Source organism: Lethenteron reissneri, chromosome 36 (assembly GCF_015708825.2).
Source record: "Lethenteron reissneri isolate LAM-NWPU_2019-01 chromosome 36, ASM1570882v1, whole genome shotgun sequence".
Classification (NCBI taxonomy): Eukaryota; Metazoa; Chordata; class Hyperoartia; order Petromyzontiformes; family Petromyzontidae; genus Lethenteron; species Lethenteron reissneri.
The window spans coordinates 8,273,261-8,295,539 of NC_083814.1; the positions used below are offsets into that span (position 1 = coordinate 8,273,261).

At 45.8% G+C, this 22,279-nt stretch overlaps 1 protein-coding gene across 1 annotated transcript in view; it reads left to right on the top strand.

The window, feature by feature from the left end:
- The first annotated feature begins 1,201 nt into the window (after positions 1-1,201).
- CLSTN1 (calsyntenin 1) overlaps positions 1,202-22,279 on the top strand; it is a 151,473-nt gene continuing 130,395 nt past the window's right edge. Inside the window, 2 exon segments of the mRNA XM_061566011.1 lie at positions 1,202-1,461; positions 1,463-1,577. Coding sequence (XP_061421995.1) covers positions 1,246-1,461; positions 1,463-1,577 — 331 coding nt within the window. The 5' untranslated portion in view covers positions 1,202-1,245.

The following is a 22,279-nucleotide window of genomic DNA, read 5'->3' on the forward strand; positions in this document are numbered from 1 at the left end:
GAAAATGTGCCTACTAATTACCAATTGGTTAGACATTGTAACGTAATACTGTAACGGTGATTGTAAACTCTGCATTAGGATTGCATTGTAGGCCTAATGTTTTCGTTTTCCGCCGTAAATGTGTTTTGCTTAAAGAGTTTATACTTAAATACATGGTAAAAAAAACACATTTATAGCTAGAATTTAAGTGGTTAATTAATTTATGTTACATGTATCCTCCTTACCCCCCTCCCCTCACTATCCCCCCACTCTTTTACCCACAAATAATAAGTACCGTTCAGTAGTGAATAATACGCGCACATTTGCAAGCGGGTGGTCCTACCGATGCATTTGTATTTAATGTGAAGAAAAAAATCCAATTTCTTATTTTCCCCGTACATGTGCAGTTTAATCCTGACTAATTTGCGTTTCACTTCCTTATCGTCCAAAAACGCTTTTCTCAAATTTAATTGCAGTTTCGTGCCAAACTGCAGTACTTTGAGCCCATTGGTCGCCTCGCATTTGCTCCTGGGAATTCGCTTTTTTTAAATCCTTTATATTAAGTTCACTTGCTTGCTTGCTTAGGACCGTGCAAATATTTCGGTCGTTTTTTTAACCCACTTCCCGTGATCCAATCGAGCTGACATTTTCCACACAGACTCGTGCGTGACAATGAATGTTCGTGAAATTTTTTTCCCAAAATTTTACACTTTTGAGGACAAAAATATTATATTTAATTACCAATTGCTTAATGCTGCCATGCAATTATCTGACCCATAGGTGGCAGCCATCTCAAGCCAGAGGACGAGATGACTCTAGCCGCCACGCATATAAAGGATTTATAGTTAAAAAACATTTTTTTACGGATTATATTTGTTTATCTTTCGGCCCCTGTCTCTCCCCCTGGACCTGCCCGCAACAACAACGAAAAAAAAATCCCCCCAAAAACGTCCCATAAAAAAAAATACCTCCAAAAATCATGAAACGAAAGTCCCGTAAATGCACGAATGCATTGCATCACTTTCTCGAAATGCATGGGGGAGTTATAGTTGGGGTGGGGGGGGGGAGGTTGTGAGAACGGCCGCTCGCATTTGCCTCCTGACGCCACCGCACAGCCCACGCACACACACAGGAGCCCGCTGTGTGACGTCGGCTCGCGTGTTGAGAGCTCCGTGAATAAAACCACCCACCCCCCAGCCACTGCTATTGGTTGGCAGGCAACACGACCGCGCTCTTCCACCTCCCCACCCCCACGACTCCTCTCTTATGCCTGAATCCCACGGCGTTAAGACGCCAGCCACAGCTCTTCTCTCACGCCACCGCGACGCATCTCGACATTCGCCGCGGCTGGCGTTGCTTGCGACTGGAGCGCATTCTTATTTTTTGTATTATTATATCGTCCAGTGATTTCTCCGGGAGAACGGTGTTTGCACCACCAACCCCCCCTCTCTCTATCTCCCCCTCCTCCAATCGTTTAAATTTTTAAAAGGAAGGTGATTCGTGACAAGACCCTTCTTGCTCCAGCATGAGTCCGTGCCGGCGAGCTGCGCTGGGCATCGTGCTGGCTTGCCTCTTCTGCGTAACCAGCGCCAGAAAGGGTAAGGGGAGCTTATCGGCAGTAAGGATGAGAGCGAGAGAGAGAGATCGTGTGTCGGTGTCTTGCGGGAGGATGATGAGGATGATGATGATGAAGGCGCTTTCTCGTTCGGCTTTATGATTGCTGTACACGGGTGTGATGTGCGGGTCCGTGCGTCATCCCAGCGAGAGGGGATTTAACCACAGCCCTGTTTCATTTATTGGCAGACGATTCATAGCCGCGTTCCGGTCGCAACTGATCAAACGGGCACTAGAGTGCTGGTCATCATCATGATCATCGGCTGCCGTGGTCGGTCCACTGCTGGATGAAGGCCTCTCCAAGTCGTTGCATCCTCGCACGATGCTGCGAGGTTATTGACAGTGTACAGTAAATCCATCAAAGCACTTGCGCATCGACCGATTTCATCGCTTCGTCTCTTTGGTGATCTTGCGAGACTACTACGACTAATAATGACCGTAGTATGAGAAAAATAGAATCAAAGCAATGGGCGTTTGTCAGCAATGGGAAGGAGCGTTGGTAGTATATGTTTACATGGTTGATGCTATGAAATCTTTCGCTGTCCGAACTGAGAGGTGGGGAACCCGTGTGCCGCTGTAATTCATATCTGCCCTTGATGTGCTTCAATGCGCTGGACAATTAAAGTCCCTGGGGAATTGAGGCGAGCACAATGTGACCCCCCATCTCCCTCCTAGCCCCATTCAAACGTGATGAGGTTACAACTGGGCTAAACATTGTGCGTGTTGATTTTTTTTTTTTGGTATATCCTTTCCAGCATCGCGACAATGCCGATTGCGTTCGCGTACAAACCACTAACGTGGAAATTCACACCGACCCCCCCAATAACAAACAATTCACTGTTTCATAATTATCAACATCGCTGTGTGCAAATGTGCGATGCTTGCGCTCGCGAGATGTAAATCTGAGTGCCTGGGTTGGCAGTACGCGGCGTTGATTTAGTGACGCGTGTAAAACGCTCGTTTAGAATTTAAATTGCAGCGAATGTTTATTGTCGATTCCTTTCGCGTTGCATTTAGCCTTCAAACCCCCCAAGTACATGAGTGCGCATAACGAGACACACGCGCTACATTTTGTGTATAGCGTTCGTGGAAACGTAACTGATTGTCGATTCTGCACTATTACAGAATAAATCGTGATTTTATTTTTTTATAAGCCACTGTAAAAAATACGGAAAATGTATTTCTGGTTTCCCCATCCTTTTCAAGGACATTGAGCCGCATTAATAATCAATTTAATCCAACCTCAACCAGACGACGAATGTACGCGTAAGAAGTGTACATACTTGCTGGGAATGCTGTAATGCATTCCTATATTTCCCCACGTTTCCACAACATAAAAAAAATGTTCGCTGTGTGCAACCAACGAGCTCGGCTTTTTTTTTAAAAACGATAGCAACGAACCCAATGTGCAGATGGTGACGTTGGACAAAAAAAAAGAGATAAAAAGAGATGTGCTGGAATCCTTTGTTCACGGATTAGGATGTCCCCGAGACACAATAGCTCAATGGCTTTGCTCTGTGCCAGTGCGGGCTGGACCAATTCAACCCGCCCACCACTCTCGATCCGTCTCTCTCCATCCCACCCAGCCCCCAGAGTTGCCTGGTCAACCTCGACTCACTGCGTCCCTTGATCGTCCTTGCTCCGTGCATGCCTCTGCTGTAGCGAACTGTGTGTGCCTGGCTCGCTTCACACACACACAACACACTCTCTCGCTGCGAACACCTTTGCGCGATTGTCGTTATTACTACAGCACGTGTATGGTATTATTATCTCGTGCCAGAAAGCATCTTCCACAGGATGCGTGTCATCGTCACCATCGTCGTCATCAATGGCCACGATCATTCCACTGCTGGATGAAGGCCTGCCACACCACCTTGTTGGCCATGTGGGTTGTAGGACCTTGCTTCATTCGGCACGCAGGTCGGTATGGGTTAGTAATTGCGGGGGAGGGAGGATGGAGTGAGACGACCAGCACCAGTTAGGATATGACTCGCCACTGATGTTAGCCGTGGCTTGGAATCACGTTCAGGCAGCTGGCTTTATACCGCAGTGTGCTACCCACTGCGCCATCACTATCCCAATTAATGCTGTATCATCATCAGCTGTGGTATAAACCACTGTTGGATGAACGCCACCCTAAGCCATCGTCATCTCGCACGAACCTGCGACGCATCGAACCCAGGCACCACAAACTGCGCGTTCCGTTCCTTCGCTGCGACTCCGTCATGAATCTTTGACCATCAGCCCTTCTTACAGCCATGTCGTTTCTTAACCGCTTGAATCATGCCATTAATCTGCATATTTGCCGCGTCTCATCCATGGTGTTCGTCTTTTCTGCATCGCGATGTCTTCGCGAGCATGTAGGGATACACCATTTGCGATGTTCCGCATATCCTCCAGAGAGGTTTGTCTATCTTTGTCACCCTGCCGTTGTGTGCTCGCGTGGTCCATATGCTCATGCGGTACTGTATTTATTTTCCGTGCATGTTCCTCTCTTGTGTACGCCCTGTGGTTCGTTTCATGCTCCACGCTGTTGTGCCATTCATTGACTGACAATGCCCCCCCACCGCCCCCTGTTGTTTAGTGCCGTAGCTTTCTTTGGCCCCAGTTAAAACACCCAATGCTCGGGGTGTTCTCTTTTTTCACTGCAGATGGAAATGGTGGTGTTGATATTTTGTTGATATTTTCTGCTACGCGCGTCATTGTAGCCTCTGCGACACGGCCCAGTTGCAAGGGTGTGTTTGGTAATCCTTCCACGTGTTACGTGATCCATGGGAGGCCGTGTCATTGCATACGAGTAATAACACTCCGCACTCTGATTGCCAGTATACATGTGCCTGGAGGCTCGGCAGTAGAGCGAGTGGCACATTCGGAAGGTTTGCGAGTTCATATGCCCGTTGGGAGAGTTCACTGAGACCATCATCCCTCCTGGTGCCAACACAATTAATGTCACTTGGGGGAGGGGGTGAACAAAAAATTAAAGTACAACAATTTTTATATTCTTTGGTTCTTTCGGTGAAGTCACGTAGACAGAAAAATTATAAATAAAGTGAATGAAAATAAAAATGATATTACTAATAACCAGGCAACAGTCTACATTATAGACTGCCGGTACATTCACTCCGATTAAGAACCAGGCTACAGTATATATTTTATAATTTTTATTAACTTTATTTATTATTATTTTTCTATCTACGTGACTTTACCGAACGAACCAAAGAATATGAATTCCTGAAATCACGAAAGTTAAGTAAAAAAAATTTAAATAAAAATTTTACCAGGCGAGACCCACTGAGCTAGACAGCTCTTTTTGGCAGAAGCGACCTGGCCACGAATGATAGCTCCACTAAGAGTGGCTCATCATCGCGTGGAAATGTATAGCAGCCAAATACTCTAAATGCACGTTTCTAAATGTGGCGAGGGAAAAACCGGGAGGACCCTGAGAAAAGTCCACACTACGGCGAGATAGACACGCAAACTCCAAATATACAACAGGCGTCGGGGTCGGAATCGAACCCACTCCACTGTCTCCTCCTGCTGCATACCAGGCGAGGTAGTTAACACCTTTGTCCTGTTGAGAGACTCGCCCCCGCCATTGGAATGTGGAATTTCCACCGCCGTTTCAGGACTGTGAACCGGAGATGAGAACCGCCTCGATTCTCATTTGAACAGGAAATCCCGTAGACTTGAGACATGAGTAACTGTTAAACGTTTCTTTTTTTTTATTAAGTGCCCCTCTACCTTGTAATGTCCTCGGTGTTACGGACACGGGGATTTTCGTAGCGTGCGTCGCGCGTGCGTTTGTGTACGCCCCTACAAAACAAGTGACGAGGATTATAACGTACGCGCCTTAGCCTTTAGCGATCCGCAAGTCTAGGCAATGGTGTGCGTTTGTAAAAAAAAAGATACATTTGCATTGCTGGTTGAGTGGCATTCATGTTGAGACATGGCTAACAGAACAGCCAAGCAGGCACTTGGAATGAGGTTGTACAAAGCTTAAGCCAGTCATCAGGGGTCTGATGATTCACTCCCTTGGCGATTAGATCAACTGTCACGATTCGAATGATTTAATTATTGTGGTCTCATAATAATATTGTGGTCTCATTTGTATAGTTCCCTGGATTTGTATTTTGACTTGTAAAGTTTTGTTTATTCCATAAGCTTAAGTGTAACATTTGAAGCCTTGGTCATCCCCAGAAGCTAAATGACGGAGGCCCATGCCCTGCCCATCATGAGTGTTCCTTAGGCCATACTTCCCGATGCTGGTCAGTAATTTCCCATTGATGTTAACTATGACCAGGAATCGAACTTGGATCGTCGAGCTTAAGAGCGCGTTTCGCTAGCAACTGCACCACCACGCCTCGCCAAATAATTTCAATATACTTTGCATACCTTAAAAACACACGTAGATTCTTACACATGCAATTGAATGCATGTATCGTGAGCCTTGTATATTACTCAACTGATGACTGAATTGTTGTTACGCTCCTCATGGAAGCGACAAAATCCATATGCTCATGATCTGTGCCACGGGATGCCTTTGTGTGTTTAGTTTGTTGTCCTTCCCCCGCACCTCCGATTTAGCACGGTTGGCTAGGTATGGTGTGAAAGAAGTCCAACAAACATCCAAGATTGTGGAGGCCGTGCTACCTGTGCCACGTATTTATTCAGCTCTTATTACTTGCCAGGTGCGAGTAAGACGGCCCTTGTGAAAAACAACATTGGCTATATTAAAAAATATATTTAGCACACCTTTGGGAGGTCGGGGAGGAATGGAACATACTGAAATGATGTTGATGTCCACCTACACACTCGCGCATTAACGTTCCTTGCAGCCCCATCACAGTTGTTAAATGTTAGGTTATAATTTTTAATTAAGTACTGGAACAACACAAAGCGCGGGTATCAACATGAGGATTGATCATTATCAACGACGTGGGCATTGGTGGTGGTGATGATGATGAAATGCCGTATTTAAATTTTAATTATTGTAAGTGGATTTGCGAATAAATTAAGCAAAAAAAATCTAATTCATAATTATGGATTTTGTGTGTGCGCAGTCCATTGCCCACGGATCTGAGACTCTCTCAGTGTCTTACACACAACAGACTGGTTGAATCGCAGGTGTCTGAAATCTGGATGAGAACTCCAGAGGATCTTAACGGCGCTGGCTTTGTCTCGGACCCCCCCAGCCTCCTCCAGAACTGCGGATTAAAAAAAAAAAGTTTTTCCAACGGGGCTGAAGACAGCTATTGCAAACCAGTGTTGCTTCGTGCTGATTGCTTTTAAGTAAACATTATACAGCACACGTGCAATAGGTATACAGTTCATTTTCGTAAATATATGATGAATAATCCTTGCAGGGCATGTAAAAATTAACCCATAAAAACAACGTTTTTCACTATAAATCCTCTATATGCGTGGCATCGGTTTTATTTTATTATTCATTTCTGTTTTTCTTTGAGTTAGAGTTTCATTTTTATCACATTGGTATTTTAAATTAAATATGAAAAAAAAAATGTCCTTAAAAGTGGAAAATTTTGGAAATTTGTTTTCACGAAAATAAATTGTCACGCACAACGAGTCTGTGTGCAAAATGTCAGCTCCATTGGATCACGGGAAGTGGGTTAAAAAACGACCGAAAGATTTGCACGGTCGTAAGCGCGCAAGCAAGTGAACTTAATATAAAGGATTTAAAAAGGTGTGCCCCTCTACTGTGTGGGTATCCGTCCAGGTGGCTCGGTGACAGAGCAAGTGGCTCGCAATCGCAAGGTTTGCAAGTTCAAATCCTGGTCGGTGGGTCATTTAAAACGAGTACAACTTGGTGAGGAAGTCGACCTATAAATAGACCTGCCCCCACCATAGGACTGTCGAATTTCCACCACTGGCTCGTCAACATAAACAAGAGTTGAGCACCGCCCCCCAATGCTCATTTGAGCGTTGACTTCATAATATATAGATAGTTATTTCAGTTCGAGTGACATTTGACCAGAGCTCATTGCAGGACGTAACAATAGGTGGTGTGCCTTCTAGTGTAGACAAGGAGGTCGATTTGAAGTGACCTCGGACGTAATTCTATACCATCATCGACGGAGCTGTTGGCTGGCAGAGTTGGTGCACTGCTGGATGTGAGAGTTCTGAATGGATCGTTTCGTCTCGTAACGTGACACCAATGGCACACTTGGGATAGAATTTTAAAACCGTGTGCATTAGAAATATTCAACAAGCTGTGAAAGATAAGTAAAAAATGGTAAAAGTTACGAAAAAACCATTGGCGATCACTGGACAGTTGCTAACTGAAGTTTAAGAAATGTTCGTGTCATTTGAAGATATTGTATATATTATACCACGAGATCACATCTGACTCAGGGCATCTAGCCTGCTTGTTAAAGTAATGGTTTTGCACAGGATTTCCATATTTGTCTGTCTGGATTCATGTATAAGAAAGAAGGGCCTGTCTAAAAAGAAAAGATCAAATGTAAAACATCTTATGCAAAAGAAAGTGTAGGTTGCGTATAATTCGGCTTCTTCGGAAGAAAGGTAATTTTTCGCGCGTTTGTTCGACGGGAAAACAAAGAAACTAAAAGTGTCTTGAAAATGAATACTTTTCAATGCATTCATGATCGAGACGACTCTTTCGTATTTTGTGAAGTTATGAAAGGCCGGTGGACTTGGGTTGGAAAACATGCACTGCTCAATTGTCTATGCATAACAAATAAGTTTGCATCCATCAAATAATGCTTTTTTTTTTCAAACAAGTGCAATTTTTTTAAAGTAATTACTTTTACGTAAGCTATTATTGTGGAAGTTATTAAAGAAAACGAATTGTGTTTTTTTTCCCTCATTTCTTCTCTGAAGTTGGCCAATCCCAATCGTTAAGTTCGCAGCTGAAAACAATAGCACACAAACTCCACTATCACAATAACCCCCTCCTTTTAACGTCTCTTATTCCAGCAGCTGTCATTCACTTGGGCCTGGTCAATGGGGAGAGCTCATTGGAAAGCCATTGGGCAAATCGGCCCATGTTGGCACGACCTTTACAAGTAAACAAAGGGCAGCTGTCACTCCTGTTTGCCCTGACCAGTGGAGCAAAAGCACAAACAGCATCATCATCATTAAGGGAGACACGTCTACCCGGTGTTCCCTATCTGCAATCACCTACCTGTGAGTGGCTTGCACATAGGCGTTTGCAGTGCACCGAATGCGCACACAGCACTGTTGAGCACTGAAAACAATGCAGGAGTGTGCTATGATTTTCATATTTTCGACGTGGAGGGACAGATTTGTGACGGATGAGTGAGGGAACGACGAGGAGTATTGTCAGCTTATTTATTTAATTACTTGTCTTCTCCATATGGACGCTTTTAAACATACCTTTACCCCCTGGTTGTGACCGTTCACCATAATGCTCTTTATTTACTGCTTTCCATATGCGGTGCATTGGGATCTACGCGTGAAATGCACCTTCCACGTGTAAAATTATTGTTGTTATTATGATGAGCTCGAGTTGTAAAGCGTGTTGTACGGCGTAACGTCCGACGTTTCGCGCCACGCGCGTTGGGCAGCTTTGCCCGCCGCCCGACGAACGCAAACAAATTTAATTGTCGCGCGAACGAGCTTTGTAAAACGGTCGTCCTGCTATTGTCTCAGCTCGCCGGTAAGGCGAGAAACAAAGTCTCCCAACGAAAGTTGTCAATTCGATACAAACCCAAGCGTTAAGATAAAAAAAAACTCAATATTTATCCGGTGAAATTGGTTTGTGTGAAATGCCATGTGCGTCATGAGTCAAAGGAGAAATTGCACAGCAATTTAATTTCCTTCTTTTGTGTGGGGTGTGGGATGCTGGGAGTTGCTCTGCTTGAGTTATTACAATGCAAGCACGCGCATCGTGCACCGCTCAGCGCTGCTGCTAATTCGTCACAGGTGACCGGCAATAAATGCATCGTAAGGAAAGAGAGCACATGTACATATAACTTGCACTGGGCCCAGAACATTACACTGCTCGCACGGTGTTGGCTCTCCCATCTGCTAGGATATCAGCGTGATAAATCATCATTATGATGAGCATAAGCATTGCTTGTGAATGATGTAAACTGTGTGTTTAAATATATATATAGCAGGGAGCAATGTTGTAAGTTATTTTGGTACCGCAGAGCAATCCCAGTGACCTGGGTTCAGTTCTTGGCCACAGTGTCAAATTTTGGTGGCAGTTGGTATCTAAACTTGGCCTGAGCCTCCCCTAGGTCGACTTGGCCTGAATGAGTGTCTGGTGGAAGTGATTTAACTTCTGTATTGGAAAGATAAATGTTGCCGGACATGGTGCTGGCCATGTGACCTGTACGTGTGTCGTTCCGGCCTAAGACGTGAGTGAAGAGTTGTTCTGTTGCTTTTGGCTGCGCATCACTGCCAAAGGGAGTATTAGCAAATGATTGGCTAAAAATTGCTCGCTAATATGAGGTCTTGCTTGGGTGAATAATCTATATGGATACACCATAGGCTCTTTGTTTGCATAGGCAAGTGCATAGAAATTAAACATACCGTTGGAGCAAAGATGATAATGATGCGGCTGACACAATGCTGAGCATGGCCGTGTCTTTTGGGGCAGGGGCGCAAGGTTAGCAAATCAACGCAGAATAAGAATTTCAGCCCGTCCATTTGCAGCGTGAATACCATCCTGACATCAAATGAATGCGCATTCAGATGGATGCACATAGCCGAACATAATTAATGGGATGCAGTGGCACGGCAATTATTATTTGTTCTCAGATTTGTTGGCTCGGTAGAAGGTGATTTTAGTGATTATTTTTGTACCTTGGAGCTGTCATCTTAAATAAGGAGGGGGGGGGTAAAAATGTCACCCATCGGTCTGAAGTCTATGATCTCATACTTTCCTGCAGATGAAAGATGGGTGGCATTTATTAATTGGTGCTCTGCATTCACGGCAATATAATCGTGCCTTTTCAACGTGTCGCATGCTTATAGGTGAGAGTGTACAAGCCACGAGCTCGCTGCAAATGGAAGGAATCAGGAATAATGAAGCAGGGCTATTCATGAGAAGTAATTGCTGCCACATTCACTCGGTGCGACAATCTGTTTACTTCCTAAATCATAATCGTGACAAAGTGAGTGTTCTATCGTACCAACTCATGACTTCTCAAGCTTTAATAACTTGAAGTCTACCTCAAGTCATATAGTGGCGTAATACATCAAGGGGTAAATCAACCGTAATCGGTGTGGATTCGAAGGAGTACGCGCATTTGTGGTGTGTCACCAAACTCGAGCAAGCTCGGCTGCAATGGCAGTGCTGAGCCAGTGGTGGACATTCCACATTGCTATGGCAGGGTACATTTTTTTTCAAGAATAAATTGGTCAACTGTTAAACTCCTGCATCAACTATACAGGAATGATGATGATGAACTGAGACCATCTCAAACAAAGATTGAAACGCACGACCGCAAATTAATTATTCATTGCAGGCGATGTTATACCCTCGACTTGTTAGACCTTGCGGAAAAACAAAAAAAAAACAGTGGAGCATTTGGAAGGTGGCCGTGCATGGCGTTTCTTGGTTTATCTGAAGGCTGCTGCGGTTGAGGAGGGCTTGCCCATTCTGTCCCGCGAGTCGGCGGGGGCGCGCGGAGTGCCGTTCCGATGGCAGGTCTGATTAATCGCCCCCGAGAGCCACGGGAAGCTGGCGACCCCGACGCGTTAACTCCTCTGTGCATTCGTGTGAACACTGTGACGCAAGAGAGAAAAGGTGCCGGGCGATCGTAGCGGCGGCGGAGGCAGCGGTGGTGCTGATGGATTGCACTGCATGCGATTTGCCGGCCCCATGCGACACAATGACCCTTGCCGTTTTGCCCACGTGCTCACGTGCTCGAGGTCACAGCAATGCCCTTTTTGGGTTTTCCCACCGTGCGTTAGTGGTATTACGGGACAGCATTAATATGGCGATGCCATGGTGGAATGGCCAGTGCACTGGACTTGTAGTCAACAGAGGCAGGAGCTGGTACCTTGTTCTGACACGACAGTTGGAACAACGAGACGAGTTTCTTAAAGCCCTCGAACCTACGTACACACAGCGGTAAGCTTGGGTGTTCTGCAGCTCGTCGAACAGCAGGTCATGTGCGGTAGGGTGAAGTGTATGGTCAGCGTGGAAGAGTAGGCCAAAGACCCTCTGAAGGGGCTCTCTAGAGAACTACCTCCAGTGAAGGCCGTTGGGTTAGTAGAAGTGTGACAATGTGTTTTCGCAGGATGTTAAATGTTTATTTTCAAATCATTTGGCGGCTCTTTTTCGAGCACCTTATACCATTCGTTAATATTTAATTTCAATGTGCAGTCTTGCATTCGCCATGTCTAATACAATATATTACTGTGGAGAGAAATATTTCTGTTTCGGGGTCTGCGGGTTTTGTCAGTATTATGTGGAGCTAATGCATCGTGGCCTTCTTACCAGGCTGCCTGTGTAAATGCGATGTCAATATGATGGGTTTATCTTGGTTAAATATGCGACATATATATACACACACACACTGTATCTCCCTTCTATAGCCTAAACAGACTGGTGAGGCAAGTGCTGTTAGTGAGTGCCTAATGAAGGCCAATTCAGCACACGGGGGGGGGGGGGGGGGTGTGTGTGTCAAGCATCACGCCCGCCCGCATTTGTCTCCCGCAGCGCTGACGTTAATGCGCCACACAGAATATACACACAGAATAATACGTACAGAATAATGATAATGATAAATTGCCCTCCTGTGGAAAGAAATAGGCATGCGCCACTGGATCTGCTATTCATTATTGTCGTGCCAAAATATCATTCGTGGCTTCAAACGCTCGTGCAGATATTCGTATCTGCATTCATGTAGCTACTTCATGTCGTAGGTTCTGCCCAAGGGCAGGTCCAGGACTCGGGGTCCCTTCATCTCATCTGATCCGACTTCTCTTTCTTCACATGGACACGCCGCAGTAGCTTCCAAAAGTCATAACCAGGGACATGATTTGGCGACGAGCACGAATAATAACCAACTCAACATAGTCGTCAATGACACTGCTGCCTTGAAAGGAAAAGTATGTAATAGGCGACGTTTCGGGCAATTACCTCTTTTTTTATAGAGAGGCCAGAGAGATAGAGAATGCACACCATGGGTCTTGATGAGAATGACATTTAAAAAAATGTTTCGTGATGAATGTTTTTTATTATTATTGTTTAGCATAAGAATGCAGTCGTTGTCCATTAATAACTCTTCTTTAATCAAACATCTATTGCGCACTAAACTCATTTGTACGTAAAGCGACATTTTGTTAAATGTTTCTGGCGCATTGCACTATGGGTAACACTGTTGCAGTGAGTTTCGATTTAAATCTTTCGTGACTGCAGGGATTCATCTTCTTGGTTCTTTCGGTAAAGTCACGTAGAAGGGAAGTAATAATAATGCTAAATTCCTCTTGATATACAAATTATTTTGATAATTGGTTCTTTACCCTTCTATCTGGCAACAGATAGAAGGGTAAAGAACCAATTATCATATTTTTACTGGCAAATGAGGTCCCCATAGTACAAATTATTTTGTCAAGGCGCTCTTCTTCCACCTCCAACCCAGCTTATATATACACTCCAAGCTTGGCAGTATTTCATTCTTCACCTGAACACAGCTGGTTGCGTTGTGGCCGAAACGTCGTGAGAATTATTTTATTATTTTATTATTTTTATTATTTTATTACTTCCCTTCTACGTGACTTTACCGAAAGAACCAAGAAGATGTTGCAGTGAGGTCAATGAAAACGTAATTAGCATAACGAGAGGATGTCGTGGAGGTGACGCCACCACCTGATGCGGTCGAATGCCATAACCAAGACGACGTGAGTCTAGTTAGTAGGGGTGTAACAATTCGACATTTGGTGAATTATCACGATGAAGGTCGCAAATTGATTAAATCCTTTTTTTTACAGCGAGGTAAATGTATCCGCAACTAATATGGTTGCCTCTCGGGGTGGGGGGGGCGGGGGGGGGGGGGGTCACGTGAACCCATTATGTGTGGTAAAAATAAAATGAAATAAATGTCACGCATTCTCTCTTTGTGCGCCTATGGACGAAGGCCTCGCCGCGCACGCAATGCCAGTCGCGGGCTTTTAAATTTCATTTTAAATTCCATCAATCGATGCATCATTACGCCCCGAGCACGCAGTACCCGCGCGGTCCTTTTCACGTGTTCGTGTACAACAACGTGGGCAGTGCTTTTTTAATGTCATGGCACATTTTTTTGTATTTTTTGTATTTTTTGTATTTTTTGTCCTCCAATAGACGAATGAATCTGTCGCAGGGGACGGAAACCAAATGTACCCACCCGTACGGGACAGCTGGTTTCAGCAGGGCAGATTAAAAAGGGATAAATGGAAATGCTGCTGGGAGATAGAGGTTAGTTCGGAGTGCTAAATCCGCATTTCTAGATGAGCGGCTTTAGAAGGAGAGCGAGAGAGAGAGAAATCCCGTCCCCCCGTTGTTGTCTTTTGCTTTTAAATTGTTAAATGTACCCTTCCATCTTGCACAATCTCCATTGGCTCTGCGTGGTGTTGTCTACGGCCAGGTAGTGCGGGCACAACCCGGATTGGAATTACATATTTAGTCATTCCGTAATGGCATGGTTCTACTGAATTCGATGGTATTATGATTATTACACCGGCTTGTGGTGGGATATTTTTGGTAATAGCCATGGCCTCGGTGTGTGTTTGGATGTTAAATAAAGAGGGGAAAAAAACTTGACGCTTGCTCACTCGCACGCACACACAGACACACACCGGCACACATCTGTGTTGCGTTATTGGAAAATTCTAATTTTGTATTTGTCGCTGATTAATTATTTTTATTCCGTTTGATTGACCGCAACCATTAATCACGCCGTTCTCAATCGCTCAACAGGCCCCGTCACTAAACGTGCCCAACAAGGACACGTCACGCACAACACCAATGACAAACCTGCGATCCATCAACATTCTCGTGGTGCCGTTAAATATATATACGTAAATTAGAAGCAAAGGTGGGGGGGGGTAGACAAAAGTTTTTTTGAAACTGCACGAACGTTGCTGAATATAATGCGCGTGCCCCCGTGGATCCATTAACTCGTTCTTCCACGCAATTTGGAAGCTTCATCCGTCACCTTCAAGAGTGCTGCGCCACATCGCCGTTCACAGCTTTTTCCCCAGCCCACTCGCTCCAAAAAAACACTTGCACGGGTCGCAAGTTCCAGCAATGAGTAGGGATTTTTTTGATGAAGGAGTTGCATAACACGGGTAGCCCCCGGAGGCTTAATTCCCCAAAAATCATGAAATGTGAGTCAACCCTCTGAGGGGTCCTGGCTTAGAGCTACTTGAGCTGGACAGGTGAAACCTCTTTTTTTTCTCGCCAAGCTGGAAAGGGTCCTGGGTGCATAAAATTGATGGATTTAGCCCAGCGGTTGGCAACAGAAAAAAATAATGTATCGAGCAAAGAGTGGCGTTTTCACCGCAGCTCCGTTACGCTCGACTTCGGTGCCTGTAATGCATCAAGCTGGAGGTACAATCTTAACAGCTGCGTGGTGTGTGCGTGTGTTGAGGGAAAATGGTTCTTACCAATGTAAAGTGTTTTAGTTTTCTTATAATTAAAGTCGTATGTAAAACACTATCTAAGATTATACAGTTACGTGGATTCGATAATCGGTTCAGATTCGTGAGCAATATTTTTTTGATTTGTCACTTTTCATTAAAATAGGCAGCTGCATATTTCCAAAACACACATTTTTTTACAGTGTATGCAGTTCAGTCACAACGGCTATCCTCAAGAACCCTTGGCTCAAGCACTGAAGAAGCACTACTACAAACATCGTGCTTGTGCCAGCGTTTGGCCCGGTTGTTTTGGCTTGAAAGCCACTTTTTTTCATTCATCGATCCTGCATTGTGCTGCATACCGTGGGCTCCTGGCTCCACATCACGCTTATTATTCAATAAAAGTGGACGCTCTGCAAAGGCGAAGGACGCCGTCAGAAAAAAAAAATCCGCTTGCAGCTTCCGAGCCACGGACAAATACCGCTACGGGCGGGCCCTCCTTCCCCCCCCAGAATTTTGGAATTATAAAGCAAAAGGATGAGGCTGTAAAGTGGTGCCATGGCAACGTTCCTATTTCGGCCATGGCAGTGGTGCCCCTCGCAAGCCTTCCGTGGCTCTATGCACGTTAATCTGCTGTGTGCAGTGAGCTCCTTCTAGTCGGACCGGCGTTGTGCATCTGTGTGTGGCTAGCAGCTGGCGCGATGCGCTACGAACCCAGCGAGACCTTGATTCCATTCCCGCTCATAGCCGACACCGGTGATTTGATTATCGCAACCGGTCCTGGGCCTCCCCTAGGTCGACTCGGCCTCGAATGAATACCTGGTGCAGATTGGAAGCGTCAATGACAAAGTCGGGCGTGTGTACCGTGCCTGCCTTCATAGGCGCTCGCAAACAGTGCTCGCCCCAACAGCCTGTGTAGGCTAGACGGGGCAATCTTTGTCTTTCTTTTCCTGATTTATGTTCAGATTTGGCCATTACGTGAGAAATGCTGTGAAGCGTGTAGATGTGACTTTGCGGAATACGGTAATTATAACCGCCATAATTGCTGTGTAATTTTAATGGTGTATTTTTTTTCATGTAGTTGGAGCACAATGATGGTTTTTAGAACGGATTATAAATGGCTCGCGTTTACTCTGCACGGTGTCTCCATTCACCGGTATTAATTGCGGTCTTTGTTTTTGTTGGTTTTGCAGACTGCGTTCACGCATACATGCACCCTGTGCTCTTGCCCGGTTTGTTTGTTTTGCTTGCGGAATAGTTTTATTTTCATCGCCTTCATCAGTGCGTTGCAGGGCTAAGAAAAGCACAAACTACCGTTACTCTACAGTTCGAGGATCAACGCGGTCAGAAAATTGTACTTTTTAAAATTCCAGCTTTCCATTTGACGTCTTGAAAAAACCCACCATATAATAGCCTATAATTGCACACCCAGTGTACAAGTCTGCATTTGTATATAATACCTTTTATTAAAACGACAGTGATCATGTCAACTCTATTGGTGCAAGGATTATGTTTGTGTGTTGCCTTAACTTCGGTTGTTATACGTTGCATGAAAACATCATGCAGAATATAATAGTTTTTATTATTTCAATCGTGCATTGTCAAACAATAATGAATTGATGTACAGAGAACCGTTCTTTTCAAAGTGTGAAAGAGTGTCATGCAGTGGTCATTTTAATAATGCTCATGATATGGCAGTCTTGTCAATCAGTTGCTGGGTGAAGGCCACCCCATACCACCCTAGCAATTTGGGGTGTGATGTGGGCTGGTGAAGGAAAGAGAAGAGGCCAGGATTTTTTCAAATATCACTCGCCACTGATGTTAGCAGTGGCTAGGAATAAAGCTCGGGTCAGCTGGGTTCATATTGCAGTATGCTGACCGTTGTGCAACCACTTACCTACACAGTGCGGTCCCATGCCCTAGCAGTAGCCGCCTGTTGTTGCAGTCTCGCGGTTCGTGTCCAAGCGGCAGCCCTGGTGAATACTGCGGGTGTAATTGCCATCGCACCATCTGCTTCACAGTGGACGTTAAAGATCCCCTTGCGTCGTACGCAACAGGAGGCAATTATGTGCTGGCGTCAGGGTCCAAATTATATAACAACCTACGCATTACTCAAATGGGGTTATACACACAGCAGCATTCATTGGCCCCAACTGGCAGACGAAAACCTTGTGTCACTTGCAAATACGAATAATTCTGGCCTCTCTTATTTGTCAACTACTTAAACAAAAAAATACTTTTAAAAACATTTAATAGAGGTGAAATGAAGTGACATCGAATGCAGCGGTGTGATGTCACCATATCTGGGCAGTTCTGTAAATATAATGCAATGCTGTGCTGCTTGAGAGAGTTTCACAAGGACATATCTGCACCTCATGACGAGACTCCAAAAATGTAGTTTAGATAGAATTGATAAAAATCCATATATACTTGAATTAAAAAAATCCGAATTCTACTGGGCAAGAGGCTTGCATGTTAATTGTAATGCGTTGCTATTCTTGCATTTACACTCCTGTTGGGGATTGTAAACACATCCTTCAAATTAGATTTGTGTGGCCCGTGCAGCAGCATGAGCAATTTTGTACGTCACACGTTGGCAATTTAATCCATGAATAATGTATAAGGTGTGCAAATTTCGGAGGGGGGCAGTCCATTGCACAGTGCAGAGATCATCAACACGTTCGCAGCTTGAGATGCAAGTGTTGGTCAAAGACAATTACAAGATGAATGCAAATGTAATAGCAGCTGTTCAAAGTTGTGAAATCGGAATCGAAATTACTTTTATAAGTGCTGTGTCCGCGGTGGGGATAGTGTGTGTGTGTGCTTAGACGTTGCAATGCATTGCAAGTGAGGCATGGTGGAGAAGAACAAGGGGAGGCACCACAACATGGGAATTTTAATTTGCTCATCCTGTCTCTACACGGCAAAAGAGAAAAAAATTCGATTCTGATTTTGAGTCCACAGAAGTTGCTCGTTTTTGGCCGATGTTGATCCACATTCAGGGGGGAGAGGTCCTTGCCTGGTAGAGGTTGGCGGTTCACCAGCGATGATTCAAGAAAAACCGGACTGATAATAAGACGATGTCCTTGCCTCCAAACAACCTCCAGTTCACCGGCATAAATGCTTCAAGCAAACCTGACTGCTGATGAGATGCCGCATTTCGAAACAAACCGGTCCAGAGTTTGTTGAGAGGCAGGTATGTAATAAATACTTTGTCACATTAATCAGTGCTCGGCTCTTGACTTAAAGCTTTCGTGACTGCAGGAATTCATATTATTTAGATCTTTCGGTAAAGTCACGTAGATAGGTTCAAAGAAAATAACCAAAAACTGTGACGTTTCGATCGCAGCATAAGCGGTCGTCATCAGGAAAACGGGGTTGGCTTCTAAAGGCAAACTGTTGATAAAGGTTTTAAATGGGCGTAGCCCGAATGTCAGCAGCATGGGCGGGGCAGCTAATGCTCATGGGAGTGGTGGGCAGTGACCGTAACGGTGGTGGGTTTTCCACCAATCACAGGGCTGCTCGGTAAAAATCAGTGTTAATGTAAGATCGGTGAGCGGCCTCCACTGCGAGCACACCGAGGTGGCTATGGCGAGCGCGCTCAGGTGGCTATGTGAACATTAGCATAGCCACCTCAGCACACTCGCCGTGGAGGCCACTCGCCGATCTTACATTAACATGCTGATGACGACCGCTTGTGTAGCGATCGAAACGTCGTAGTTTTCTTTTTTTCTTTGAACCCATCTACATGACTTTACCGAAAGACCCAAAGAACATTGGTCAGCTGTTGTGTTTTTTTTTTTGGAAGAGTCAATTTTTTTTGCCCGCTCTCCGTTCTTCTGCGATCCGATGCGCGTGACCGCAGCGGCTGGCCAGTCGACCGGCCCACCGTAAATACAATTGTACTCGCTGCATAGCCGCAAGAACGCATCGCAAACCGTGTTTGCGCGCAAGATTCGTCGTTAATCGTGCGAGCGCGTTTGCTTAACGCGGCAGCATCGTTTGAGACGACGTGCTGCACTGCGTGCGGGGACCGCCTCCCTTCTGTATTCACCTGCCCATAATTTCGCTGTGGAGCGTTCCAATATGTTGCTCGTCCCCCTGTGAGGGGTGGGGGGGGTAAAAGAGCTTTTGCTTTATGTGCCCCTGCCGAGCGCGTCGGCACGCCGCCAGAGAACGCCGTCGGCTCTTGCGCGGCACGTCGCGTATTCAACATTTCCATCACGTCGCAATATGTCCCCCCCCCCTCCTCCCCAACCTCCTCCCCAACCACTCACACCACCGCAATTCTTCGCAACTGCTGTGCAACCCCTCCCCCCACCACCACAGCGGTGGGCTTCTCAACCTTCGTGCGTCTGCAACGCGGTGGCGATAACGCCGCTTGAGGAGGTGGCGCAGGCCCGCAGGCTGCACGTGGCTTGCGGAGGGCGGGGGGTGCATGAACAACACCTTGCACCTGCGGAAATGAGTTCGCTCCGAAGGTTCGCTGAGATGAGGTGGGGGGAGTGCATCGCTTCTCACGCGCGCCTGCCAGCCAGAGGTTGCAAACTGATTTTGATTCCTTACCCGGTACGGGTAGGGTACGGGTATCGGGTACCTGATTGTGACCTCTGGGATGAAGCCATGTTGCAGGAGCGGGTGGGTTGATTCTAGGAACTTGAATTGTGAGAAGAGACAAGACGTTGAGAAATGAGTGACAAACGGTGACTCAACAGTGACTCACGGCCTACCCGTACCTGGCCGCACCAGGGTCGCAAATGGGTACCCGTACCCGGGGTACGGGTACCCGTGGCCGGGTACGGGTAGCCGGGTATCGGGTAGGGTACGGGTATCGGGTACCCGGTTGGGACCTCTGCTGCCAGCCGTTTCGGTTCAGTTCAGTTTATTTTGTTAAAGTACCCTGTGAGCTCAGAAGCTCTCTTGAGGAGGGTTTCATCAATAAAAAACACACAGTTTCCGTGAGAGACATGACACGGAGGGCAAAAAAATGAATGATATTAGAAGGAAATAAATCGTATAATTTCAAATATTACATTTATCTTAAGATTTTTAGCCAAATAAGGAATAGAAACGACGAGAGCTTCGTTTAATTGAGCGGCACCGGTGTGGCGGCTGAAGCACGTTTTTTTTTATATATTAAAGAACTAACTTTGTTGTGGCTTTGTTCGACTGCCGGCTGTGCGCAGTGGTGCTTGAGCTGCCGATCTGTTGTCTCGTAAGAGAGGGACCGTGCTTGCGGCTTGCTCCACGGCAGTCTTTAATGGAGCAACTTGTGCGTAGAGTGGTAACTTTGTGAGCACTTGCTTCACAGAAGGATGTGGGGACATAATTACAACCCAGCGGGTTGTTTGCAGCATGGTTTACAGGGTCTTAGAACTAGTAATATAATAATGCCATTTATTTACCCTGGGAAAGCTTTACTGAGGCTTAAGACTCTTTTCATCATCATTATTTATTATTCATACCTTGCCTCCCATGTCGTGGATCCTCAATTGGGATGCCTGGCCACTATGATTAATACGTGTTTGGCTTCGTGTGGGAGGAGGAAGCCAGATTACCCAGAGAAAAGCCACACGTACGAGCAGGTAATACTCAAAGCTCCAACAAAAATAAAAATCAAGTCCAGAGACTCAAAATCGGTGTGTGAACCAAATCAATGATGTGGACTGCACATCCATTGCTGTATCGTCACCTACAGGCACCTTGCAGCCCTCTATCTGTGCGCTGTGGTCGGTCAACCATCCTAGTACCAACCAGGATCAGACCTGCTCGCTCAAATTTCGGAGTTCCAATGATGTGGTCAGATGCATTTGTGTTGCCTCGGCTTGCCTTGAGAATTCCGTGAGGTCTCCCTGGTGGTTTGCGCGAGCACGTCTGTATTCATTTGTGCGCATTAGTCATTTTATCCACGTGGGTAAAACGTAGATAAATACAGGTGGAATTGCTCGGTCTCTTTTCGTATCCATCCAAAGGTTCGGATAATTGAAAGAAGCATCATGGGGATTATCGTATATTTAGTCATCGATGCCACCTGTCCACTGGCATCGAGTTAATCTTAACCATTGGCAATTCCCGTCAGGGCCACGGAATGTGATACAAAAAGACTGTTATGAGGATTTTTCATAACATCAGTTTGGAGGCACAGAAAATAGAATATAAGATGATTGGTAAGCGGATAGCAGGAGTTTCAATGCGCTGACAAATTCGTTTGGAATAGAGGGCTTTACACGAACGCGTGTCACGCCTCAAAGTGGGTGGCACTATATTTGGGGAATTTCAGTTCCAGATTGGTCAATCAACCACCCACCGACAAGGGGGACTCGGTCTCTCGGAACGCTGCTGACAAGGTGCCGAAGGAGATAACGTGTCGCGCCGTTTTGAACAAGGGCACCACATTTCACGAGCACGGACGGGCCCCATCGATCTCTCGCCGAGAGCGCGACCGTGGTTCCCGGTGCTAAAGGAGCGTTGGCCGGGTCTGCTTGTCAATTGCACCGGAATGCCTCGTGCCGCCCCAAGGTCGAGCTAGAGGGAGGTGGGGGGGGAGTTAGAAAAGCCCAACCCAATAAAGTATTTGTCCCTGATGTTGATTGCATGATGATGTGCGAATGACATATTTATGATGTGGCCGCTAGGTATGTAGCTGTTCAAATGAGCGTTGACACGTCGGCGTTCAGTCACCTGTTTACAGCCCTGGGCCGGTGGTGAAAATTCCACATTGATATGGTGGGGGCGAGTCGATCCTTAGGACAACCACTGTAGGCTTCCCCACAAAGTAGTATTCGTTTTATCAACCCCAGAGGCGTAATTGGACGATTTAACCCACCAACCATGAATTTAACCTCTACCTTTTGATTGCGAGCAGTTCGCTCTGGCCGGTTCACTACCCCCCCCCCCCCTTTCCTCGCCCCCCCTCCTCTCCGCCACCACGATCCAATGCAAGAAAATGCTTTTCTTCTCATGTTGCCTGTCATGTTTGCATTGTTTCTCATTGTGTTGATATGGCTCCGTTTGCCCTATTGGCCTAAACACTAGAATGAGCATACCGTTTGCTTAAAGGTCATAATTTGCATGAGTATATCAAACATGAAGCATTTTAATTAGTTTT